The sequence below is a fragment of the Anguilla rostrata genome, chromosome 14 (genome assembly GCF_018555375.3).
Source record: "Anguilla rostrata isolate EN2019 chromosome 14, ASM1855537v3, whole genome shotgun sequence".
Classification (NCBI taxonomy): Eukaryota; Metazoa; Chordata; class Actinopteri; order Anguilliformes; family Anguillidae; genus Anguilla; species Anguilla rostrata.
This window is the reverse complement of record NC_057946.1, coordinates 22527650-22555447: the sequence shown is the minus strand read 5'-3', so window position 1 is coordinate 22555447 and position 27798 is coordinate 22527650. Positions and strand designations below refer to the sequence as shown.

General features: G+C 40.7%; 1 protein-coding gene across 4 annotated transcripts; it reads right to left on the bottom strand.

Moving 5' to 3' along the window:
* Positions 1-11: 11 nt before the first annotated feature.
* On the bottom strand, positions 12-27798 carry fsd1l (fibronectin type III and SPRY domain containing 1-like). 4 transcript variants are annotated; one of them, XM_064308608.1, is made up of 14 exons: positions 27631-27798; positions 15894-15989; positions 15448-15579; positions 13390-13491; positions 12013-12035; positions 11013-11134; positions 8169-8378; positions 7797-7895; positions 7221-7350; positions 5551-5583; positions 3793-3890; positions 2997-3248; positions 2303-2391; positions 12-1815 (listed from the first exon to the last, which is right to left on the bottom strand). In XM_064308608.1, exons 1-14 carry the CDS (start codon positions 27643-27645, stop codon positions 1693-1695), a joined length of 1524 nt encoding a protein of 507 aa, XP_064164678.1. In that variant the 5' UTR covers positions 27646-27798; the 3' UTR covers positions 12-1692. The 4 variants fall into 4 exon arrangements, with proteins under 4 accessions (XP_064164678.1, XP_064164679.1, XP_064164681.1 ...); XM_064308609.1 differs by having other exon boundaries at positions 3793-3887; XM_064308611.1 differs by lacking the exon at positions 5551-5583 and having other exon boundaries at positions 3793-3887.

Below are 27798 nucleotides of genomic sequence, written 5' to 3'. Positions count from 1 at the left end.
ACACAGACACGTTGAAAGCATTTTTGTTTTTATTCCTTCTATCGCCTTACAATACACGTCATTCAACAACCTTTTCGCCTGAATTGCATATTCCCATACAGATATGCCCAATTGCTGATAGGCAAACATATTCATCTGTTGTTCGTAAAAGAATCACACACCAAATAAAATATCACTATCAAATCAATACAAGATATAGATTTGATTCACTATGTTGGCCCTCATACTGAATCCATAGGATTAGTTTTCTCATGCATTTCCACATTACAGCAGCATAGATCAAGATGGAAAATACACAAAACATTACAGCAAAGAGCTTTTAGCCAAATTTATTGAAAAATCTAGGTAGGGATTCACAGACCACAGTGCAAGTCATGAACTTCCTACTAAACCCTGGGTTAATGAGTCCAGGGACACGTATTCACCCTCTTCTCTGTAAAGGTACTACGGGAAACATGGACTCTTAGGGGAAATCCAAAGGTAGTTTCAACTAATTAAACAGCAGCTTTCAAAAACAGAACTGTTTGCGATACAACTCAAAGTCTTCCCTGTTAAGGACTACTCCTTACAGTCATTAAGCTCTTTCAACATGTGGGGACACTAGAAATGATGCCACAGAACATAAAGTATTGCATGGGCCATTACCAAGTGGCTAATGTTCTTGATGTTAACATAAACAGCAAAAAAAACTGAAACATCTTTGGTAGTGGAAACGCTTGAATGGAAACTGTTAATTTCAGTACAACAGACCAACATTTTTGTAAAGGTTACCCTCCATTACATAAACAACTCTGTCCAAAGAGTTATGAATGTGTTTATTTCTTTCAAGGCCAACCATTTAACTGAATATGGTATGTCATGAATTTCTATTCAAATGTACAATGATAACCGGGCAGCATTTGAGTAGTTGTTGAAAAATGTGATTCACAACAGCAACAGTGCCACAGTGTTTGCTTTTTAGCTGTGCCTTCAGTCCGCGTGCCAGCCTTGTTCCTCGAGGGACAATTCCAGGCAGTGGTTTTGGTGAATAATATGAGGGGTGCGTCAAAAGCACCACTCAGTGTTGCACACGCAGGACTGCAAGTTTTTGTGACTGAAGTGCACCATCTTCTGGTGCAGAGAGCAAATGTGCAGTTTCGTTCCGGTGCGATCCTCAGGTCCACCTCCTCAGTGGCGCGTTGCAGCAGAGGCCCCAGGGAAGAAGTTAAACATCGCTCGCACTAATCCTTGCACTCATACGCATACATACATATATACGTACATACATACAAAACAAGCCAACTAAAAAAATAATAATAAATACATTAATTACACAGGTGTCAGTTGGAAGCAGACAGGATTTCTCAAGCCAGGAAACACCCATTTAAGAACCAAATCTAAAACGCAGCATTCAGACTAACACACGAATGAAAAAAGTGCACTCTTGTCTATTCCCTGATTAAGTGACTAGCATTCCTGATACCATTTCTCGAATGGAAATGTAAAAGATGGCGCTTCCTAAGGGGCGGAGCTCAGGTGCAGTGACAGAGAAGGCCAAACAGGCTTTTTTACCAAACCATGAGAACCCCGGTTTTTTGAGGACCTTGGGCCTCCCCAGGGTCCAAGTCTGGATGTACTCTTCAGAACTGACAGGAAGAACATAACACGCACAGGAAGCGTGAAGTTTGCGGGCGTGTTCCTGGTTCCTGCGAGCTACTGGGGCATGCTGTTCAGGCTGCTGTTAGAGCCCCCTAGCCCATTCTCAGTCTTCTGAAAACTCCTCACTGCACTGGGGACCTGCAGGCCTGTGGACAGGGTTAAACCTCCACACCACACCTGCGGGGAAACACACACGTACGCACACATCAGTACTGCGTTCCCTGACATCAGTTTTATTTCTTGCCAGGTTTACAGTTTCTTTTACTTGTGTAGTTTGTGCTAGAAGCCATGCAGTTCTTGTGGGCATTCATCAGAAAACTTACAGGACAAATATTATATTTTCACAGATAAAAGGAATTAAGCTCAAACAAATTACAATGCAAATCAAGCTGCACTCATTTTAATTATTCTCAACCCCCCCCCCCTTTCCCCTCATTCTCAAACTGTGATTGTAGGCCAGCTCAAACTCCACAATATCCTACATACATTTGGCAAGGCAACCAGCATCACATGCATCCTCTGAATCAATTACAGCCAGCCACCATTTATTTTCCATGTGTAGCCCACAAGCTGAGCTGTTGAGGTTCTGCATCTGTATACTGACCAACCAGTGCATGCTGATCACATGTTCCTGATTGTGTAGTCAGGTCAAACCCGAACTTACCATGAAGGCTGGTACAACAGGCTGGCTGAATTTAGTTTTGAAACTATGAACTAACTGCTTGCTGTCTGCATTGTAAAAGGACAGCTGGCCTGAAGGAAGAAAAAAAACAAAATACATTATTTAGGACAATAGTGTGCAACTCATGAAAATACATGTACTATAACAGAAATGGTATACAACCACACTCAATCTCATGCAATCCTCCAGGCAACCTATAAAGCATGAAATGTACTTCAAAAGATATCCTGTGAAAATACAAAACCATTTTTGAACCACTACAGTCAGGTTGAAGAATGAACACAATGGCTGAAATACAATCTTAGGGTATCAGATACCCCACAGTTTTTTGAGGGCTTAAGGACACATGATATATGTACTTCATTTCTGCACTACCTGTTACACACAACAGCAGGACTTAACCCTTCCATCAGTGAGTGTAAGATTCAGGTAGCCACTTCCTGCTTGGGTTACAATAGTCCATAATTAATGTAGTGTCACAAAACGAGCTACCACGAGAACAAATGTACATCTGTCACATTATTGCACCGTTTGAGCCTGACAGAGCCATATAATGTTTTACACATGGTCAGCATGGTCTTCACAGTCAGGCCTTTATTTATTATGACTTGTTTGGATATAAGTCTAGACCCTTCTTCACACGTTAACTCATTTAATGTCAAGCAGTGGGTTATACCTCCATCAAAGTCACAGTAGACGCCTATTCGGTCAGGCACGGGCACTTCCAGACTCTTGGCCTTGTTGTTGTGCTTTGCGGCGAAGGAGGTCTGCAGCCAGTTGTTGATGTGGATGCACCAGGTGGTGTTGGTCTTTCCCAGCTGGTCAAACTTGCCCAGGTTCCTGTAGGTCACTCCCACGCTGTAGGACTTGCAGTCTTTCAGAGCCTTCACCTCCCAATAGTGCTGCCCACTTTCAATGCCGGTGTCCCCTGAGAGGGGAGGACAGATACAAAAACCCTGATACCCCCACACGGCAACCATTTCAACCTGCACCTCTGTTCTGTTCACCACATCCATTCGGCCATCCATTATCTAACACACTTATTCCTGGTCAGGTTCGCGTGAAGGTGGGGGGGAGGGGGGGGGTTCTGGAGTCTATACCAGCATGCACTGGGTGAGAGGCAGGAACACACCGGGACAGGTTGCCAATCAGTTGCAGGGCACACACACCATTCACTCACACACTCGCACCTATGGGCAATTTAGAATCTCCAATTAACCTAATCTGCATATTTTTGGATTGTGGGAGGAGACTGGAGTACATGGTCCAGTCAATACCATTCAAGGTGCTACAGACCACTTAAAAAACCACTGAAATCTGTTGCATTGTAGCTCCAAGGAACATAGTTGCTTCTGTTGTCTAGAGCAACTTCTGTGCTCTAGACAAAGGTGCCTGATAAGAAAACAAAAGCTTTATGATACTGTATATAAATGCAATACTGCGGTATCAGTGTCAGGATTGAAGGTGATTACCCAGTACAGTGTAGGATTCTCCTGTGAAACGGTCCCTGCTTCCCCTCATCGCTGGTGACCTTGTGGTGGATGTGCGTTTTGGCGAAGGGGTTCCACTTCTGCAGCAAGCAGGACAGAACCAAGAACAAGCTCAGCTCACAGCAGCTGTGGTATTTGAGGTGCCACTGACTTTCAAAATGCAAGGAATTAGAGAAAAAAAAATTCAGAAGACACAATTCTAAATGGTGACCAATCGTGGATCTAATACAGCATGCCTGCATTTCTTATGTCCCAAAAACGTCCAATCCACTCAAATTCACATTCAAGATGTTAGTGTACACCGCAAACAGGATGAGAAAGAAAGTGACTCATGAAAAAAGAAATGGCGACAATAAGTATAAACTAAAAGCCATGTCGAAAAACAAGATTTTATTATACATTTTTTTGCGATTGGCAACTAAATACTGAAAATCTACAAATAAAGAGGTGAGTGAATTGACATCACAATGAAAGTGAACGTAATGGAGTAATGCCTCTTTCTTAAAAGGTTTAAACAGAGTGCACATATGTTGTCAGTAGCCAGGATCTGAATGGAGCGATAAGTGATGGGAGCAAACTGTCTGTATCCAAATTATAAATAATAACCCTCTTGATCCTGGTTGCTTGTCTGGTTCATTATGGACATTGTTGGGATTTTTGAGGGTTGTGGCAGTTGTGGGGTGTCAGCTGTGGTGCCCCAGAGGGTGTGTCCCTGTATGATTCTCTTGCTCCAGGACCCATCTGCTGCATACCACACATTGGTAGGGAACTATGGGAACAGCTGGCTAATGAGTGACCCCCCTACCCAAGAGTACAGGACCAATTGACAGACAAGGCCAGACCAAGTCATATTTGATTGTGGTGGTGCAAAGTGATCTCATATGGCTACCTTACTTTTTTATTTTAAAAACGGACAGCGGACATTCTGTCCTGCTTTTGTATTATATTGTATCCCACTTTATTCATACAGGGGGGAAAGCAGAGAGCATAACAGATCACAGCAGATCACAGTCAGTTGACTGTGCCACATAGTCTCCCTAACATCACTTAATTTAATGAGCAGGCACAAATTCTGGATCCATTTTTGTTGACATTTTGATATTTCAGTAATCGACAATTGTGCACAATGTTGAAAACCTGGCATCTGTAGATGGAATAGATCAATGTACAAAGACATTGTGCTGACACTGTCAAATGATGCAGTTCTTACTCACCAAAAAGCATTGGTTGCAAGCATGAAAAAAATATCCAACAAAAATTACTCCCATGTTACAACTTTTTTTAGCTGACCAAAAGCTGATGGACCCAAACCAGCTGTTAATGATCATTTTGTCACCATTTCTTTTAAGGAAAGGGAAAAGAAAGGGGAAAGCAGCACCCTGAACTATGAGAGAAATTAGGACTGCTTTCATGTACAGATGGAACTGTTTTCATGGGGACCACCCCATATAGTTCATTAAAAAAATGTTCTATAAACTTTGCTAATATGCAAAATCCCATCTATACATGACTATTTCAGACTGGTTATCTGCCAACACACAGCAAAACACACCACGCTTAATTTTACCCAGTCTGTTTCAGGGAGGTATGTGTTTTCTAAAAACTGTAAACTATGAACACAAGAACCTGAAAGTGATTGGATAAAAAAAACAGCTTAACGCTGGCCACAGCAGAAAGCCATCATTGGCAGTTCCTTGCTAAAACTAAGCTAAGTCCTAACACTAGGAGGCACAGGATCACCTTGACATGTTCTTCAGATTGGTAAGATGAGCACTGTTGGTGGACAAAAAGAAACAGCAGTGGGTTAACAGGCATAGCGCCCATCTTATCCGGGGATAAACAGCACCAGGCTCAGAGGAAAACACTATTTTTGAACCCTTTTCGAAATACAAAAATCTGATGGAATTAAGACTGAATCATATAAAACGATGGTTAATTTGCCAGCACTTTATATTTTAAGGAGGAACCTATTTCCATTTGAATATGTGATAGGAGCATTTTTTTAAAAGTCTAATAATGAAACAGATTAATCATATAAGTAATAAGTATATAACTATATAAGTAAATATTAATTCATGGCTGGATGCTACACTTAAAGACACCAGCAGGTGTCACAGTCGCTGGGTAAACACAAGCCTGTTGAATCTTGTTTGCAGTCACAGGCTGAAATCTGACATAGGTTGACCTCATGGCAATGGCTGCTCCTGAACATGTCTTTGGCTGCATGAAAAATGAGTCATTTTTAATGTTTTGTAGATGTATTTAAATATGGGACAATGTCAATAGTTTCAGAGCACCAATTTTATTTTAGCCAGCGGATGTGGTGCAAGGAGATGCTGAAACCAAAAAGGCAGTGTTTAATAAAACATTAGGGGATTGAGTGTCCCCTTCCACCTTTGTTAATGAAACCTCCCACTCCAACAGAAAGTGATTCATTCAACCTTTCTCTGGCCAACATTAGCAAGCAGACACTTGCATTATTCATGAGCGGACTTCGCTCCTCTTTTATGGACACAAATAAGGTTGGGTAAATGGCAGTTAAAAGGGAAAACAAAACAAACAATAAAGTCCCTAAATTATCCATCTTTGGGGGATCACTGATCTGTGAAAGCACCAGTTTTGGAAATATGTCAACCATAAATTACTAGCCAACTGCTTTTCTACTGAGGCAGTGGACACAATGGAATGATCCCAGCGGAGGTTATATTAAAGGATGACACAGAGGAAAAACTTGTGAGGCCATGATTCAGTCAGTGTTTCTAAAAGCACCTCAGCCAGTGCACCAAGGGCGGGTTTAGACCCTCACTTGTTTCAGAATGATTCCTCCACCATAATCTTAAGGTCAGGTTGAGATTTTTCCGGTCAACTCAGAACCGACTTTTAACTTTCCTAGATGTCAAAGCCAACAATAGGCAAAAGTACCCAGATTAGTGGGGTTCAGTTATATATTGGTGAGCTAGCTACAGCAGGCAAATGTTTTCAATCAGTCAGAACTCAATGCTGACTTTACATAGCAAGCTAGATTGTTGGCCGATTGTTGGAGTAGCTAAAAAGCTTAACATTAACTCGTTAACTCCTCTTATTTAGGTTAGCTACAAATTCTACTTTGCACAAGTATACAATCATCTAATGATACAAATGACAATGAAGAAACAGAACAAACTACCTCCAGACAATATTGTCCAGTTAAAACAGATTAGCTGTGACTAGCTACAAACATTTGTCTTATTGTCATTAAATTGATTAAAACTAATTAATTACGGCCATGAGTGAACTTTGAATATGAGAAACATAACTGTTTTTAATTTTGATAGATGAAAGTTATGGTAAATGCTCTTTAACCAAGGAAATCCCGTTGTCTGGGCAACAGTGAATTTTTCCCAGAGTACCTACATGGCTATCATTCTCACCTGCCCTTGTTCTCCTTGCCCTTCACTTTGCTTTCCAGCCCTTTGCCTCCTTGTGGGTCCCACTCCACATTCCTCTCCTCTACTTTCAGGTTTAGATGCGAGGACGTGGAGTCCAAGCAGAAGTTGAATGCTGAGGGACAACAGGGGGGAGCTTAAAGACAGCCTTGACTTTAAACACAGAATTACATGGAATTACTCAAAGACTCCCTATCAGGTACAGCCATAGAGATGGTTCTCAATCGATCTGATGGATGTCTACTAATTGTATAAGTCTGCTGTTCAGCTTAATTTTTTTTTTTAACAACAGCATTACATTGCAGTTTGCACATTACCCAGCTGGACATTTATGAGAGTAAATCAGGTACTTTGTTCAAGTATGAAGCTAGCTGCAGTACCCTGCAGTACTCTGGGAACAGCACATACAAACTCTGGAAGACACAAACCCAACTCCTTCTGAGCCCCTTCCTTATTTTCATTGTTAAATCTAAATATCCTATTACTGCCAGCAGGGACACTGGTAAAGCAACATGACTGCAAGTTATAAATATGAGAGACAACACAAGGGACCAGCCTCACCTCTGGTTTCCAAGGTTACCGGGTCAGAGTAATCACCAGCTGCTGCTTTGTTACAGGCCCGTATGCGGAAGTTCATGAATTTGGAGTCAAATTTTAACCCTGGAAGAGAAAATAAGTAATTTACACATTCAGTTCTAGACTTTTTTGAAAACAGTATATTTAAAAATCCATAACTAATCAAAAATGGCTTCCTTTTAAAAATGGATCTTACATGCAATATACAAAAATAGCATTTCTGGGGTACACCTTTCATGAATATCAATCACCGAGTGGGGCGGGGGGCGGACACAACAAACACAAATGAATAATGCACATTAGCCATTTTCTCACTAGACTCCAGGCCTATGGGAGAGAGAATGGAGCTACACTTGCCTGATAGAGAGTACTCTGTGGCTTTGATGTTCTCCACCACCTCCCAGCAGCGCTCGTCCTTAACCCTCGGCAGCCCTTCGTGGTTTGTCTTCCTGTATTCCAGAATATAGTGGTCGATCTTACTGTCTTCCACTGGCATCCTCCAAGCCACTCTGATAACGTTATCAGCCACTAGGCAGTCTGGGATCTCTATTTCCGGTGCACTGGGGACTGAAAGGAAATCAGCAATATGTTACCATAATGAGCCTGAATGCTCTATACTGAATTATTTTTCTTTGTTATCAAACCCAAAACAAAAAGAGACCAAACAAAGAAAATCAACCTGTATTGATTCACAATAATACAGCAGGGGGCTTGTGGGAGTCTATTCAAATTAGACTCTTGTGACGCAAAAAGAACAACAGATATTAATGCTGATGTACAATATTAAACTCTGGTTCCACTAAAGCTTATGTTTAGGTTGGGCCTTGAAGTGCCTTACAGCACGGGTGCCAGTCCTGGAGGGCCACCATTGTTTGTTTTCTGTGCAGCGCAAGGTTTTAATGGGCTGATGACTGAAAAAAATCATATTTTCCTTGCAGGTCAAATAAACTATGACATCACTGCACTCCCAGCAGTAGTTGAACTTTAAATGTGAAGAACTTCCCATCATCATAAAGGAAATGTTGTTTCCATGGTGAGATGGTGCTGTCGTTATGGTGACGGAACTCCCAGAAATTTTTAGGCTTTAAGGAGCCAGCCGGCCACACTGAGTCAGCTTTTGGGAAAACAGTGCAAGAGGGGAGGGGCGCTCTTTGTCCCTCCGTGCCTGGAGGAAGCCTCAAAGGGAATTCTTTTCACACAGGGAGGAGAGGCAGGAGGCCCCTCTTAGTACATCACCAAGGCACTGAGAAAATGAGAAAGAATTGTGCCGCGGACAAAGCTGAGCTGGATTAAAGGCAAATTCAAAGAGATGTGAGAGGTCAAGGAAAAGGAGTGAAGGCACTGGGGTCACAGAGTATCCAAGTCACTGTGGCCCATAGGAAAGAAAAAGCTCTGCTCTGCAGCCTGTTTTTCTGCAGGCTTAACGGGACGATGACTCACCACGAGCGACCATGGGCCACTGAGCATGCGGCTCAGAATAGCAGAGATGCACAGAAACTCAGAGCTGGCCTGTTACTGAAGGAGAGTGTACAGAGGCGGCATGCTATGGGCAACCAGAGCTGGAGCGTCTCCAGTGCGATTAGCGCATTTTATGTTTCCCTCTCCGTGACAATACTCAATAAACCACCAGCGTGCCAGAAGAATGATCAGCCACTACAACTGCATGAAAGATTGCATTCGGATACAGAAGGTCGGCTCCACACAACTTTACTCAGGGAAACTGTAGCTGAACATGTTACAGCAGCGTGGCTTCATAGATACTGCCATCACACACAGATTCCAGGTTAGTACCAAGCTTATCCACCAAAACCTTTGGCTCACTGCACCAGTCATCTCATAATTTCATTCAACCTCTTCAGAGTTATTTAACCAAATGGCCTCGCTCTATATTCACAGGTTAGCTCCCGAGGGATTGTTCTGCTCCATTTTTATTTTTAGCTCTGGCTGTGCACCAAACTTTGAGGCATCTGAGGTCCAGTGAGGTGCCCCTGGGACAGTGCACTTCCAACACAAAACTCTGAATCGTACAGATCTTCAGAACCACAAATTCAAAAATACTCCAGCGGGAATAAAATCACAGTGCATCACATCACGCCGAGTCACCCATTTGCACGGTCAGACACCCTTACGCAAGGGCTCACATATTCACATATCTCTCTGTCACGCCTTGTAGAGAGCGCCCTCACACCCAGGATTTGATCCCGTGACCTCTGCAGTGGTCTGACCTCTTTACCACAATGGAGACCCTTATGACATGTGCAAATCACAACTGCATCTGAGTAACAGCCACTGTATTGAAACTGAAAGCAAACAAGGCAGACGTTTTGACCGGTGTTCCACCATTAATCTGCGCTGTACTTTGCTTACAGTTTCAGCCAATGGGGGCTGGGTTAAAATAACGGGGCATGTTCCGTCAGGCAGAGACCGTTAGTCTCCAGAAGACTGTTCAAAGCTCCAGAACACACCCTTTGGCCTAATAAAGGAGTGAACAACCTGGCTCTCAGGCCCCTCGGTTGACAAACAGCTTCTGCGCTAATAAGATTTTATACAGGCTGACACTTGCATACCCACTATGAATAACAGGGGTCCCCCCAGGTATTAATAGTGGAAGCACTGCACCTCCGCTGACTACATCAGCACCTCCGCAAACAACATTAAACAAGACCAGGTTAAAACCTAATATATCGCTAGACCTAACACGTGATCCGGCCGACCAATGGTGTAACTTCATAACTCGGCCAACCAATGGTGTAACTTCATCACTCAGTCACAGACATTTGCGTTTGTAGGTCTGGCCCCGCTGTTGCGGTCCAGCCAAAAACCATGGTGGTGCTATTTAACAAATTGGCATCGTGTAGTCATGCTTTCACCAGGTCAGGAGTCCCATGTGAATACCATGGCTTACCACTTCATGCTGCCACTGCTTACCCTCTGAGGCACTATTGAGGCGGTCCTCTTTTGGTTTACTGCCTGCATTCTAATTGATGTGACACAAAACGGGGAGGAGTTCACCCTCTCATTGTTTCCAGAGAGATGGCCCTGCCAAAGATGTGGGGTGGGGGGTGTCAAATGTCACATCCTGTTTGGAACCCTTGAACGGAGGCTCAGCAGTAGGCTTTACCTTCTTGAGACATTTATACACTCTGTTGTGTGCCTGCGTTCACAGGTAAGTTGAGTCACATGTTTACAGTCCTGGAATACCTGGCAGGAACTTCAAGCCCTGGAGCAGCTGTCTCTCTTGGGAGAAGTCCACCATGAGGTGCGTCATGTTGTCGGTGGCCCTGGGCTTCATGGTCAAGCGGAAGGCAGGGGCCATGGTCACCCTGAAAGGACACCAGAGTCAGACCACTCCACTGCTGCTGCTGAGCAGACATGCTAATGCAAGCCTCACTGACCCAGATAGCATTCACCACACACACACTCACACACACACACACATACACACAAACATACACAAACACACACGTGCGCACACACACAAACACACACACGTGCACACACGCAAACATACACACACACACACACACACACACACACACACATACACACACACATGCTCGCTTGTATACCCACTGAGCTTCTGCTAAGGCCATACAAGCCTCACTCACCTGGAGGGCACTAACCACACGCACGCATGTGCACACACACATGCATGTACATGCTTCCACACAAACATGCACTTCTTTACACATGCAGGGCTGTAGGCACACACATACAGAGCTCTACACTAACATTTTTCCCTAGGAGCACATGTGCCCCTAAGTTGAAAATGCATTCCTATTAGTAGATGTGCTCCTGAATGTTTTTTCCAGTTAGCACACATCAATTTTCAGCAGCAATTCCACCTAAAAACTAATATGAGTAATGAGTAATGAAAACTATAATGAGTAAATCTCGTTTTTAAATTGCAACATTTGCAGTTATGTTTCTGCACCTTGAACTTTATTTTATATGTTTTCAATATTCTTCATCAGTATGGTCTTTAGACAAAAAAAAAAAAAACCCACAACAGAGGGATGCATTAATTCCTACAGAGCTTCACTCAAACTGACACAAAGAGCTTCTGGTTATCACTGAATAATCCTTTTGTTCAACCCTCAAACACACCCATGTGCCTGAAAGCCTCCTTCTACACAGCATCACAACAGAACTCCTCAGGGAGAGTCACGGGCACAGCGAAGAAGGGAAAAGTGTACCATACCTATCCTTGATCTGTTTGGCAGCCTTTGTAGGACAGGACAGGAGAGGAGAGGAGGGGGGGGGCAGAAGAGAAGAGGGGAGAGGAGTCGTTAGTTCAGCCATGCAGGTGGAATTGGGCATGCAGTTCTCTGGATGCAGCTGGACTGGACACACACACACAGAGAAAGAAGCTGAAGACACTGCAGAGCTGCCACTCCTATGTGAACAAATTGCTTGAGTTATTGCATTTAAAATAGCATAAGTTCGCGCCTAAGGCTCAGTTTATTAAACAAGCGTGTTTTCCCATCCTTTAGAATGACGGCCTGGAAAAAACATAATTATACACAACTATTTTATGCCAGACCATTGGAATGGAACAGATCTGTTTCCTGCCCGCTTCTATAAAGATTATGGATTAATGCTATTCATTATTTTACAGGTTGAAAAGAAGAAAGACAGAGTTCCCAGCATTTAACCCTATGGCAGATACAGAAAAATAAATAAATGTGGATTTACATGCTTTTTTTTTTACCTCATTTGCACATTTTAGTAACAAGGGAAAATAGGGAAAGCAGATGTTTTTACCATTTTGCTCACTGTGGCTAGTTTGTTATTGCTGTGAATGTCCTATGAAAAAATTCACTATGGGTGCAAAAATGTGACCACCTAATGATTTAGTATTACTAACGGGGTCACCTTCAGACAAGTTTCAGACAAGAAAAGAGTGGCATACTGAATGCAAGAGAAAGCTACTGAGTCATTGATCAACAAAGGTGTGTCTATGCGCTTCAGCAGGTGTACGCAAATATCAGGGTGCTCACCTTGCGAGGACTCACGCGTGAACACAACAAAGCTTACCTTTTCACCACAGGGTGTGTCCGGGGGCATGATCACTTATTCCCAAAAGACAATATGAAGCCATATACGTATATGTCCTAAACATGTCCTCAAATGTTTTTGTATTGGGTGTTCCTGCATAATTACCATTGAGGACAAGAAGCACGTTTTGTTTGACTTCGGCTTTTAAAAGAGCAGAGAGACCTATTAACTGCTTGTTTACCCTTGCTTACTCCCATCAGCTATGACCGCAACGTATTCCTTTATGTCAATAATAATAACTCCTGAGGTTCAGCTCTTTCATCTTTCATCACTGGAGCTACACACAGACTGGATTTACATTCAAACTCACAACTGAAAGTACTCCATTCTGCTAACCTACTTTCCCCTCAATGTCGGATTATACAGGAACTGTCACATGGGATAGTCCCCTCTGCACTGAGTTTTAGGAGCTGCAGGCTCCTCGACCAGCAGTCCAAGAGACACACCTATTTGGAAGCGATCTACCAGACAGGGAAAATGTCATCTCTCCTCCCCACCAAGCCCCTCCTGCAATGTCTACCTTGGCAAACTCTTCTTCCTCTTTGATATCCAGGGCATTGTTTGCAAACTCCAGCAGCTCTTCGGAGCTCTCCAGAGCATTGGTGCTTTGTGTGAGTTGATTCTACAAATAAAACAAACAAAATGAAGCAAAAACATATGAAACTATTCACAATTAACTAAATATAAGAAATATAAGAATAGAGCTCAATTTACTCCATAGAGCCATACTGTATAAGACTGGAACTTTTTATAAATAAAAACAAAGAAATTAAAAAAGAAAGAAGAATCGGACCTCATCCGTATCAGAATGTTCGGGTTTAAATCAGTAATTAAACATACATTTCACTTGAGCTAATAACAATTCTCAGTTAAATAATAAGCTAGCATTAACGATGGCTCAGATCTTTGGTTTTTGGCATGGGGCAATGAAATGTCCCTCTGATGATTTAATGGCTTTTCTCGGTATAAATTCTGTTCTTCTCAGTGATGGTCAGAAGGACAAATTCAATCCCTTTCTGGTGACTTGCCAAATGCCGCTGCTGAGTCACTCAGAACTGGACCAGAACTGACCGGCATTTCATTCAGACTTGTCGCTCAAAAGCTCAGTATAGAGTTTCAGCTCCCACTGAAATAGCAGGTTTTCGGGACATTGAGAACAAAGCCTGAATGAGTGAGATTCTCTTTTGTTCACTTGCTCACACTGACGCATTTGTTCTGTGAGTGCTGATTTCATGGGAAATGTAAAAAATGGTAAAGTACACCACATGGAAACCATTAAAACGTGGCACCTGTTCACTGTTAATGAGTTACCTTCAAACAGTACATTTTAAACTTATTTTTTTAAATTGACCAAGTTACTGCCTTTACGCAAAATAAAAATTATTTGTTGTTGATAGTTTCAGGCATTGCTGTTCTAGGCCTGTTCTCCAAACTTTTGGGCAAAATCAGGATCTTTTCTAAGAATTAACACCTGCAAGTGATTAGTGGCTTCGATTTTTTGTAAACAGAACCTTCTGAGGAACCTTTGAACTACATTATATATCACCATCATTGAACATTTATCACCTTTTCGATGCCAAAATGTCATAAACACTTGTATCATAAATCTTTATGCAGAAGGTAGTTACACCTTAATGTCTAACTAGAGGAGGGATCTAATCTGACTTACCAGAACTATTGATGCCTTTGCTTACTAACATTGATATTGAAACTACTGGCAGGCTATTTCCCTGTCTTTCTTGAAGCTGTCATTAATTCAACCATCTTTCCACCACTTGTCATCACTATAGATACAGCAAAAGTGACTCCCACAATTGCCCTCATTTCTACCGCAATCTAAAACTCTTCGCAAGAGCCAGATGTTATATTGTGGAGTTGGCACTTCATGTGTGGTGAACTTGATGTAATGAAAAATAAAATACCATCCCGCTTTGGTAAATAATGGTTAATCTCTTATCTGGGTGAATTTCAGACTGCCTCATTGTTCTTGCTCACTGGACTTAGTGGGCTGGGCTGAGAACTGCCACAGCAGCACGATGACATCACACCGTGGCCTCTGAGAGCTGTGCTTCAACAGCACAGACATCAGACTCCTCCATATCGCACTATGCACGGTAAAGGAAAGCACACAGCTCATACAGGTCTCTTCCCTATCCCACCATGCATGTGAAAGGAAAACACGACACACGACAGCCAAAGTCTGCCCTCGAATAGGTTTCATGAGCTTAGCAACCAAAGAGTATAGTCTCTTATTATTACAACCAGTAGGGCGCTATAAGAAAATGCAAACAATGAGAAATTGCCTCAGTGGATGTGCCAGGTATTTTCTTGGAGTGTCTTTGTAAGTTCAAATAAACTTCATACTTGGGATTCCTTAACAGATATTCCTTTTCTCAAAGGTATAAAATTATTTTTGTGTGTTAATCAGATACACACATTAAATAACTATTTTAATGGAAACTACTGGCAGTTATTTTCAGAACAGCCCTGGGTGCACTTTCACCCATGGGTGCAATTGACAGGAAGTGCAGTTTCCTGTCCCCGGGGTGGTGGGGGGAGGGGTGGAAAGCGCCGTCACCTGAAGTTCGTGCGATTTCCGGGCCTGTTCCTGTTTGATGTTGTTGGTCATGCTCTCCCTCATCTCGTCCAAGACGGAGAACAAGGTGTCAAACTCCTCTTCCACGTCTGAAAGCACTTGTGCAGAGTTGATCTAAGATAATCAGACAGTGCTTTTATATGCCATTTCCATTGAAAAAAGCATTCTGTATTACACACAGTAGAAAGGCTCATCTCTAATGGTCTGGTTATTGGCCAGAAAAAAACACTAGGGGGGCATGACAAAGTATCCATGGAAGGTTTGTTTTGAATCACAAGTTTATTTCAAGAAGAATAGGTAGTGACAGATTAAACAGGTGTATCAGGGACACTGAAACACTGTATAACTTACAGCACAATGTGCCGTAAAACTGTCTGAACTTTACACATGCAATTTCAGTGCATAATGATTATGGGTTCCAGCTGTACCTGTAGCCCTGCCAGTGAGTGGCTTAGTGTGTCAATGAAACTGTGGAGCTCCTCATTCTTATTGGCCAATGTGGTGACTATCCTTTGTAGGGCCTCCTGCAAGAAAGAAGAACATCTTTTTTATCAAAGATAGGCTGTTTTTTTAGTTCCCCCACCCTACACTCTATAGACATCCGATCCCAGTTTGGACTTTTTATATCCTGAATGTACTGCTTGACTTTACACAATTCAGTACCAAACAATAGACAACAATTTTTAAAAGCTCTCCTGTGGTTTTATATGCAAAAAATTACTCATAGATTCTTACGAATGGCCATTGCAGCATTTTTTCCTCCAAAGGTAATCCGAAACTGAACTACGTCATATAAGCACCAGTAGCTGACGTCACACAATCCCAGCATGCATCAAAACTACGCAATACTGGCAGGAATTTGGGACCTCCACTGATTCAGCGCCATTATTTTCATATTAGTTTAGTTTGTTACTTCAATTTTTAAATGGTAGATTGTTGTTGTGCCCAGGGATGTTAGAACAAGAGGGAGCATGGAAAAGGGAGACCTTTTTATCATATCCCAAAAGACCATGCAAGGAGAATAAATGGATTTCTGTCACCTGATAATGGCACCTGTAGGCTAACTGCAGCTAAACCAAATTAAGATGACGGTTCATCATAATATTAGCTTTACATGTATAAAGTGGTCCTTCAAAGCTAATTCGAGACAAATGTTACTTTTGAATGCGTGAAAATAACACTTTTACCCCAACGACCTATGTTTAACCCATGTTTAACTGAATACAGAACATGTGATAGCACAAACATTAAAATCAAGCTAGTACCTATTGTCGGGCACAGCCCTTGTTCTGATAGTTTCCTTTGCTAATGTCAAGTGGCACTTAACATTAATCTTGACAGTGGAGTTTTTAGAAGGAATGCTCCACACCTAAACATTCATGGCAAATCCAGCCTTTGTCCACTTGTAGCCTTCCAGATTTTATACAGTAGGCCTTTAAAGAATCAGTGGAATATATGGAGGGAAAGTTAATCAGGAAGTTAAACATATTGGAAAATTGCAGGTCAGAAACTTTCTCCCTTTCTGCAGTTTTGATTGGTGTGAAAAGCACCCCAGGAGCATGATAAGGGTCACTGACATTTAGTCTGTCAAGCTTTTTCATATACCGATCAATGTCTTTTTGATTGAAGTGGGTTTGAATGTGATACTGCCGCCATTCACACTCAATCGTTTTGCCTGACAGCTTTCCTGCTAACATGGTGGTGTAAACGGATCTGATCATGTGATGTTGGGAGCTCTATAGACGCACCCCACATAGGCCACAGGACCTCAAATGACCTGTTCACTATAAATACTGGCATATGGACATGCGGGGAGCTGTCTGGAAAAGGGCCACAAATGTGCTGGTCAACACCAACAGCAGTGCTAATGTAGCATGACATGGCCCATACAACCAGATCTTTAAAAACACTCAAAAACACAAAGGGTGAAAGAAAATGTGGTTTCATTGAAAATGAAATGACAAAAAATACAGTCAAATGTTAAAGTGTTTAAATTAATTTTCTGTGCTCCCCCTGTCACATTCATTTTGTCACACTCTGCTCAACTTGTCACATTCATGTAGGCAGGGGAATAATTTTGTTTCTGATTTTTTTAAAACCTCAAACTTTTTTTTAAACACCTCCAAATGTTGTTCCCAGGTATAAATAGAATTCCAACAACAATTAAGTAGGCCTATATACCATATAATTGCATTAAAAACTGAACATTTCTCTACATGTAAAAACAGTAGCAGTGGTTGTGTTTTATAGCGAGAAGAGAAGTCAGCTTGCATTCATTTAATTCACTTCATGCTCTATTCTCAGAGAACTTAAACAAAATTGTTTCCATATTGCTATGAAATAAACTATAGTACATTATCAAATAAAGTACAACATTTTAACCTTGTGGAAGTCACAGATTTCTGTACACTGACAGACAAACAGACCAATGCAGCTGCAGTTTTGTAACAGTGTAAGCACAGGCTAGGTGGCTCCAGGACTGTGCATCACACAGTACAGCGCTGTGAACAGGCACTTGGTCTTATATTATTTTACATCTGGAGAGATGCTGACTCAGCATTACTGTTGCCACCTTAGAGATCTGAGCAAATTTGACCCAATGTGACCATTAAAGCTGACCGTATTTTACCCTGATGTCTCCAGACACAGTACACTGCAACATGCAATAAGCTGAGTGTTGGACCCAATACCATTAGCACAATGGGCCAGTCCACTTCAGAGGAGGACACCAAAGGTTGTGCTGCTGTAATTTCATTACAGTGCTACAAAAAGAACCCCTTAAGTCAATAACACAGGGATGCTCAGCAATAAGCTTTCACTGCAGTTCCACAGGAACTACCCATCACCCATACTATTCGCATTGACACTGAACAGCGCAGCTCAAAAATTTTTTTAACTGAGCTCTTGCAGAGCGCATGACTGTAAATGTATGATGCAGTAAACAGTACAACAGTGAGGTAGCTGGATTCCACCACTGCTATATTTTCAGTTCACAAGAATGAAATCAACCTTAAAGGCTTGTTCTGCTCGCCCTATATATTTACTCATGCAGAAACTTCGCAGCCGATCCATGTTGTTTGTTACATTTGTCCTTTGTACTCCGTCTACAGCATAGAAGAACATTCAGCTCACAACATTGGGGTTTATTGCTATCATAAAGTCTCCTGTTCACTTAAAATAAACGCTTTTAACTTTCAAAACAGAATAATTAAGACTGAAGAGATTTTAATGTATTTAATTGTTCAAAGAAAGGCCTTTCTATACACTATACACAATATGTTTTTATGTAATTACTGTAAATAATCCTGCAGCTAATCAGAAGGGTTTAGGCTACATGCATTGTCTGTTCCTTGTATAGATATTTCAAACTTCTGCATATATTTACTATAAGCCTTGATTTACCTTTATGTGATGTGAGATATCTTAGAGACTGAAAATGTGACAAAAGCCAATATTAATCAAAAAAGTAGCTGAAACAACAGAGATCACTTTAGGTGAGGAAAAAGGCTCCAACTGACATTACTGTTAGGTTTCTTGCAATTTTTCTTTCACTTATCTTTGGAAACAGATTTGCAGATAAGCATTCTGTTGTTACAGGATATGAAAGATGCTGCTGGGTGATGGCGGTTGTATGTAGAAGTGTTCAAAAGCAGAATCTGTAATGCATGGCAATCCTGAAATACTAAGTGATTCTAAGTCTTTCATTTCATTGTGCCAAAGGCGTTTTTCAAGGAAGGGTAAATGTCATAGAGGCAAAGTCCATAAGGCAAATACAAGACAATTAGTCATCCATCATGTGATATTAATGCTGAAGTATTGTGATGTGCCACTGTTGCTGCTTGCTTAGCGCTAACGAGTAGCCAGCTTCCATTCACCACAGGGGACATGACAGCGACTTGGCGTGCTGCAGGGAAACTCACACGGCTGTGCACACGGGAACAGCTGGCTCAGGGCGCTGAAAGCTGGGCTTCTGAAATGCCATTACAGTTCATTACTTTTTCAGGCATTTATCAGATGCTCTTATCCAGAACAGCGTACGCAGTTTTTAAAAAAATGTACAGTCCATTTATACAGCTGGCCATTTACTGAAGGAACTGAGGTAAGTGACATGCTCAGAGGTACAATGGCAGTGTCCCACCTGGGAATTGAACCGACAGCCTCAGAGTTGTAAACCAATTTCCCCAAACCATTATGCTGCACTACCGTCCCCATGACAGTCCTCTGTGATTTTTATTAGTGGGTACACATTCCTCTCTGCTCTTCAATATTCTAAGCTTCTCCTCATATATATGGAAAAATTCCTATGTTTACTACTGTGATTATCTTTTTCCTGGTTTTAATTAATTTTTTATTTAACTTTTTAAAACACATTCCTAAAATACATACAAATACAAGTATTCAAGTAAAGATAACATTAAAATATGGACCTTCTAAGCTTGGCAAGCCAATCTTTTGACAGGCAATCTGATGGATATTATTATTAGGATGTGATAAAATATACCTTCACCACATGGATCCCATGTCCACGTTAATTCCACTGACCAAAAAAACAAACACTAGAATACACCAGTGGGAATATTTAAGACAAAAACAGGAAAACCAAACCACACACAAAGCATGATTTGTATATTCTACATTGCAGTATACACACAGGCTATGAGCGGGAGTATCAGATATCCACCAAACACAAATGGCTCCGGCTCTACAGTAGGAGGTGTGGTCTGATCTTTTTCCATTTGCCATTTATGTTGTACCAGGGGCATTCCCATTTCTACTGGGGATGGGGGTGGGAAGTGGGGGTCGTAGCAGAGTGCAGTGTAATTGCGTAATGTAAGCACTGAAGGGGGTGGAAGTCTGTATGATATCTGGTTTAGACAAGAAGCCGTACAATGATGGCCCACAATGCACTGCTGTCCTGTCTCTAGAGGGGCCAGGCGATCATGCAGCCATCCATGATCAAGCAGATGCTTCTGTATTTATTGTTCATGAGAGAGCATGAGATACAGATAATAGACTAAGTCTATTATGTATTAAGGGGAAAATATATGATCCAATTTTTTCCTGTTCTGAACAATAAGGTCCACAATTTTGCTTCTTAATAAAAAGAAAGTCCACTCTCAAAGCAGGTATTGCACACAGTGTTTTACTGACAAGGTAACACAGGAGAATGACAGGTGTTTTGGCACTCCTTCTGTATTTTTACCTGCATTTCTGTGAATACATCTACCAGTTTGAAGTGTAGACCCACCCTTTTACATCTGACTACAAAGTACCCAACAATTATTTAACATTACTGGAGCACTCTTAATTTCCATGTCTGCAGCAATGTAAAAATAAAAAATCCCAGAAGTCATTGCAGATGCAGCATATATGTATATCTGCCCTGCATGTTAACTTTGATGACTTTCATGTCCAGCCTTCTGTTTTACAGCATGTCTCCTCAGGTGGAGTGCAGTTTGACTACTCAAATTCGCCAACGAGAATAAACACTCAAGATACAAAACACTATTAGCTTGTCTGCTAATCAACTTGTAATGCTAATAAAATGTGTCCAAAGACATGTAGCCCAGGGGCTACAGATGAAAAACTCGTTATTAATGTGCATTGTCCCTGTGAAATAAACTCATACATTAAATACAAATTTTAATTAAACTGATAAACACTTTTGATTAAACTAAACATCCATTTTTAATGGCCGGTGTCTCACAATATACAATATTACTATCTGATGCTGCAAATGAGCTTTATTTAAGTTGAGAGCTTACATAAAGGCAAACATTCACTTAGTTTAATTAGTGTTAACAATTTGGGGGGAGTGTTGGGTGAGCTTTTGTCTCTAGAAGTGTTTTATCAGCTCTAGTAGACAGGCCTGCTTTCCTTACACATGATCAAACCTGCTACATCTATAGTCCTCCGAGTATTTCCAAACATAATAGTTTAAAAACAATGTGTTATAAGTGCAGCAAGTATTGGGCTATAGTAAAATGCATGAATGTCAAAAACTATTTGAGAATTATGGATAACATGCACATGCAGGATATAACAAAATTAATTAAAATGTGATCTTTAAAAAATCACATGGATTCATGTTTAAATACGTGGTATTAGGTCAGACAGAATGTACAACCTATGGCCAGAACATATAACCTATGGTTTGGTGTCCTTTATGGGCACAAGTGGTAAGACTACAGGCTCAAAGCCTATGCACATCCTAAGTCTGGTGTGCCAAACGAGAGACCAATGATTGTACGATCTTGTCTTCATGCTTTCCATCAGTAAACAGGCGTCCCAAATTGGGAAAATGACTCATATTAAAAGTTAGACATGGAAAACAGAACCGATAGATGGTGTAAAAGTATGTTGCATTGGTAATGCTAAGTAAGTGTTCAGGAGGTTATGAACCACACAGCCCTCCCCCAACCGTTATGTACAACAAAAGATAGAATTAGCCTACTGAGCTACAGACCAAAGTCCCATTATACAAGAACCAACCACAATCTTACTGCTTATCCATGGGTGATGTAAAATTCTGCGGCAGGTGTTCACATGCTATCTCACAGTCTCTGTACTCTGCTAAATGTTAGCACATTAAACTGATGAATACTCAATAGCCAGAGACCAGGAAATGCAGTTCAAAAATAACACACTATGTGCTGACCAGCCAGAATTTCTTCACTCAAGCATGCCTTTCATACCACAACAAACAAACTTTTGATTGAACGGTTTGCAAGGTCTTGTGAGACAGGAGTACAGGAAGAGAAGTCTATGACTGTCACTGTGTCTTTCTGTTCATTACATCCTTGGGAGGGGACAAGAGTAGAAAAGAGAGGAGCAGATATTGCTGATGTAACTGAGCTATGTAACTGAGCTACCATCCTCATTACCCCATATACCCACACTATCTAAAAAGAGACTCTGGACCCCTACAGTGGCAATTTACTATGACTTCACTTAGGTGTATGAACAAGCTTACATAATGTGTGTGCTGCAGCCACTTACGTATATGAAATAAGCAAGGGATGGGGCTTAAATCCACTTAGCTCACTAATCTGATGACATGCCTGCTATTCTCAGAATGTTGGTGCCCTGTATCAATACCAGGGCTTCTCAGAAATCCTATCTGTCGGTCATGGGCTTGTATCCATAGCGATTTAAATAAAGTTTAATCTTTTTAAATTAAATTCATTATCATAACTGCAGACACATATTGCCTGGAGGTTAACTGCCAAATATTTATTTTAAAAAGACTACATTAATTGGAAGCCTCAAGAAATTTTACACATCCATTGATAAAATTATTTTTTATAATTGAGGGAACAGCTCAAGCTGAGCTTTAAAGGCTTGTGATTGGTCTATGAACAGACAAAATGAAAGTAGCTGTTCATATCTTCTGAAGCCTCACTGGTTTCCCAGGATGTCTCCTCACAACTATTCTGCCACTCAAATAGAAGTCTCTGTTAGCAGTTTCACAGTACACAGCCACCTTCTCTGATCACTGTTGGAGGATTATGGAGGAGCAGCCCCTTGATTAATTAGCCATTCTAATTCAACTCAGTGCTCTCAACAGCCACTCAATTTAAACACAGAAAATACATCTTAAGAGACACCACACTGTCAAGCACACTATCAAACCATTCACAGATACATAGCTACGGGTATAAATTGAGAAATAAACTTAAAGAGGTACTGACATTTTGTATACATCTGTGACAAAATATTTGAATGCATGACAACCATTTATTGTGTGGAAAGAAATGTGCTCTCTACACAGACCTAATGCCTCTCAGTAGCCAGGACTGGAGACTCATGATTACTTATTATAGGCTGAACTCTTTTTAGCAAAGAATATGCAAGGGCACACAGAAAGACCCTTGGTTCTTTACTTGGATCTTTCCACAGGAGAACAAAATAAGCATCCTATCTTCACCACCCATGCTAATAAAACAAGTTTGGATTACACTTTGTGCATCCTTCACGCAGTGCAAACAACTGATGTAATGTTGATAGCAGAAAAAAGTTCTACTTTACATCTTTTCAAATGTACCTGAAATACAGGTCAGTTTAAGGGCTAATTTAAAATATAAGATAAATCATATGCTTGGATTTAAGAATCAAGCAAATTTGCTCTTACCAACTGTTCATATTTAATTTGAATGGCGAATATGGAAAGCTCTGCCTGTACCTCTCCTGTTATGATGTTTAGTTCACATGGAAACTCAAGTCACACCCCATTCTATGAAGGCTGGTTACTACAGGCAGAATCAGAGAGGACTTCTCCGGATAAATTGGGATCAGAAGGGTTAAAAATTCAGCCTGTGCCTTGTGGGGTACGTTTCTAGAAAGGGGCCCCCATTCCCCCAAAGGGAAAACAACAAACTCCACATTTCAAGCTTGCCCCCTGTGGGAATTTCATTACATAATGAAAGGCCTATAGACAATGCTTACGTCTGTATATACCTGACTGGCAGGGTATACCAAGCAGATTTTCTGAACGGAGAGGGTGTTGCCTACAGTCGGTTAATGGTGAAATGGCTAAATGGATCCCATATCCTGGTACTGATGATATAAACACACCTTAAAAAAACCTGTTAAAAACACTGAGTATGGTGGAAGGTCAATTTCTCAAAAAATACTGAACGAATATCTCTTTAAATAACAATTCTAGCACGGAAAAGGAAGATGTCAATATTTCGTCTAAAAACAGTTCCAAATGGAGGAAAATATATTACACTGTGCCCAGAATGTCTATGACCTATTGGGAATATTATGAAAACAAACATAATATTCTTGTTGGCCTATAATCTTCATTGCAAGGGTCAGATCTTGGAGGACATCCATTGAATTCACAATGTTTTTGTAAGTAGAAAAGTCCCACAAAGAAGTCAAATACTGCCATCTAACTATATCAGTACTCCAACTATATGGTGCTGTGTGACACTATTTAATTTCCTGCTCTGACTATCTAATTTCCCCACTGTACTGTCTGGTACTGGTAGCCTACTATCTATTGATTGCTTTATTTCGTTAAAGGCACTGTTTGACCGACCTGCAATGAGGTTTAATGAATCCCATCTTAGATGCATGTAAAGTCAGGAGATGACACTTTGTTTACACTAAAACACAGGCTGCTTTATAGATGTTGATCATTTCAATTGTTCCCATGGTTTGCTTTGAATTTTAACACCATGCTCTCATTTGATTTAATATTGGTGCACAACTTATGTAATGACTTAAATGTGTCCAACAGTTTTATATGCTGGAAAGTATTTACTTTGTGCACATTATCAATAGGTACAGCAGAAGAAACTGCAAAGTATTATTTGTTGGTAAAAAAAAAAATTCTGACCAACCATCTCAGGAAGAGAAGACAGACATGAAAAAGTAATACCCATTTTTAAACAACATAACACTAACATGAAATAACTACTAAAAAGAACACAGAGGGGGGATTACTAGAATAAAGTCTTAAACTTAAATATTGCAGCCACAGCAAATGGGCTCAGGAGGAAACAGACTGGGTACTGGCTCTAGGCCCAGTTCTATTTCTGTGGCATTCTGACCAGCAAGGCACAAGGCAGTACACCACTGGCACTGGTAAATGTCAATATGCTTGGTGCAGCACTTGTATACAGTAGACACTCAGAGGAGTGGGGTGAAGAGGAATAATGGGGTGATACAGATGAGATATGCAATACATGAGGTACACCCCCCTGGAGTGCAATGAGCCCCAGCTGTTCCTAATACAAAATACTACATTGCACTTCACCTACACATTAAACTATTTAACATTCCCCCTCAAAAACAATCATAAAAAACATAGCCTAAATGCATTGTATTTGCCAGTGGGAAAGTTTGCGTATGGTATTACTCCTTGACATATAACAGCGTAACACTTCCTCTGTGCAAGATGAAATTCCATCAAGAGGTACAGTAACGGAAAAGATCTCCGATTACAAAACAGAGCCTCTTAAGTGTAGCCTACTTCACTATAAGTAGAGAGGGTTAGAGAATGCTGTGGAAGAGATCCCCTGTTTTCATCTTCAAGCAGAAATGGGGAAATCGCCAAATACTGCATCAAGCCTAAAATGTTAACGCTTCATGGGTGGTAGTGTAGGGAAATGGGCAACTCCAAGGTTGTGGGTTTTATTCCCATGTCAGGGCACTGCCATTGTACCTTTGAGCAAGTCAGATAACTTCAATCCTTCAGTAAATATGCAGCTGAAAAAATGGATTAGGCTATATGCAAAAACAATATAAACTCTGTATCTGTGTAAATAAGCTGTCTATTTTATCGGAATTAAAGAAGAGCATTTGCTCTGAACAAGAGCGTAATGTCTAGAATGTAATAGAAAAGGCAGATCCAAAAGCACATTGGAACTAGGCCTATATTGTAAAGATTTTAATGTATGAGTTTCATACATTGTGATTTTAAAGTTGAACTCAACCAAAAAAAGCATTGAATCGTTTTAATTAACAGACAGTTTTTTTCTCCATAGGTGCCCATTACATTAAAAATCCATACCAAATGAGCAGCCATGACTACAGGAAGATATCATGTAACAAACTCCTAAACATTAAATATTTAAGAAAGAGGTTATTTTACACCTGATGAATTACACTTTCAAGCTTGGAAGACTGCTCTCATCCAAAGCCAAAGCTGCCGTAACTTCATATTATATCGTAATATGCTCTCAGATTAATACTGCCATTCCACTTTCAATACTAATGCAACCTAAACTAATAATGTCAAATTGATTACTCATTGGAAACCTTGCCCAAATTTATAAAGATGTTTTTCCCACAACAGAAAATAAAAACAAGTAACAATTCTTTCATGACATTCTGAGGATACACGGGACAAGCAGAAATATGATACAATTTTACAAATCAAAGAAGACCAAAAAGTTTTGATGAGATCGAATCTTTGTATGACCCTATTTGGTTCTGTTTCCATTAATGAAGCAACAAGTGTCACTTAGAAAAACGAATAAATCTGAACAAAATACGACAGTAAAAATGACCAAGAACCCTCCTACCACCAACAGAAATACTTCCAGAATTACTGCTGCCATACCACCAAGACGCCAGTCCCCCCAAAAAAAACTGCAACAAAATAATATCCAGTAACTCTTTTTACTATTATTTAATTATAGATATTTCACGACACTCTCATGAGTTGTATTGCTAAACATGCACGCGTATGGTACCGCCAGTATCAAGCTATTCTATCACACAGCGATTATACCAGTCATCTAACGCGAGTACAAATTGGCTTTAACAACTAACGTTGCTAGCCCTAACATGAAAATAGCCCAGCAAAACCTAAAAATAGAGGCTTAATCTTTGACATGGATTTTATTTCCACTGAGCAGCTGCTGGAAAAGAAGTTTTACCTCCACAGAGAAGATTGGACAGTCCCACTGAAAATATGTGACAATTCAAAAATCACTGGAAGCTCTTTTTGATAGGCTACATATGATACTTAGAAACTGCGCCGGAAGGCGGACTGAATCCCCATTCAAGTTTATTAGCTCAGACTTCAAATAATAATAGGGAGCGAGCATTATCTACAGAGGCAATTAAACTGATCGCCGCACACCCGTTATTGGTATAACGTATTCCATTTTAAAGCCGACACATAACTTTTCCATGAAATAGCCTATATCACAACTAACCAGCTAGTCCAGCGTTGCAGCATGCAATGCTGTTTTTCAACAAGAGTCAACACGAGATTTCAATTACATTGACCATAAAGGAATTGATGCATGATTACTCGCTACATCATTGCCCCAATACTCTGTGTTATGTAACGTTACTGTAGTTATTAATAAGTACTTATACATTCGCCGATTAGGCGTTAGTTAAGCTTGTCAGCTAGCGGATGACAATAGATTATATTTATATTGCTATCAAAACACTTCCAAAGTATGGAGGGCTAACAGTCCACTAAGAGTGTTCATGCTGTTTATTTATCTACACATTTACATGCATATATTTTACATTTTAAACGGTGTTTGATTCGGTTGGCACACACACCAGCACAATAATTTGCTAGCCGGTTAGCTAGCTAACGGTGCAGATCATAGCAAGATGTACATTGTAGCAACGCACGAACTTGACTCATTGCACTTGTTAATCGATTTCAAAACAAGACATGTCACTTACTTTTTGAGAGTCCATACTGAGGACAGCGAAAACGAAAAAAAAAATTAAATACAGCACATGTAAGGTGCAAGTTTCTCAGAGATGAAGACGATTTTACAACAGTATAACAAGGCGGAGCACAACGAACATGCGCAATGCATTTGGATTCTCTCGCGTCAAGTGAAGCGT

Coding starts and splice junctions, on each gene's coding strand:
- fsd1l (XM_064308608.1), bottom strand. Junction 8,379..11,012: donor GGGCTTGAAGTTCCTGCCAG/GTATTCCAGGAC, acceptor ATTTCCTTTCAG/TCCCCAGTGCACCGGAAATA. Junction 3,249..3,792: donor AGAATCCTACACTGTACTGG/GTAATCACCTTC, acceptor CTCCCCTCTCAG/GGGACACCGGCATTGAAAGT.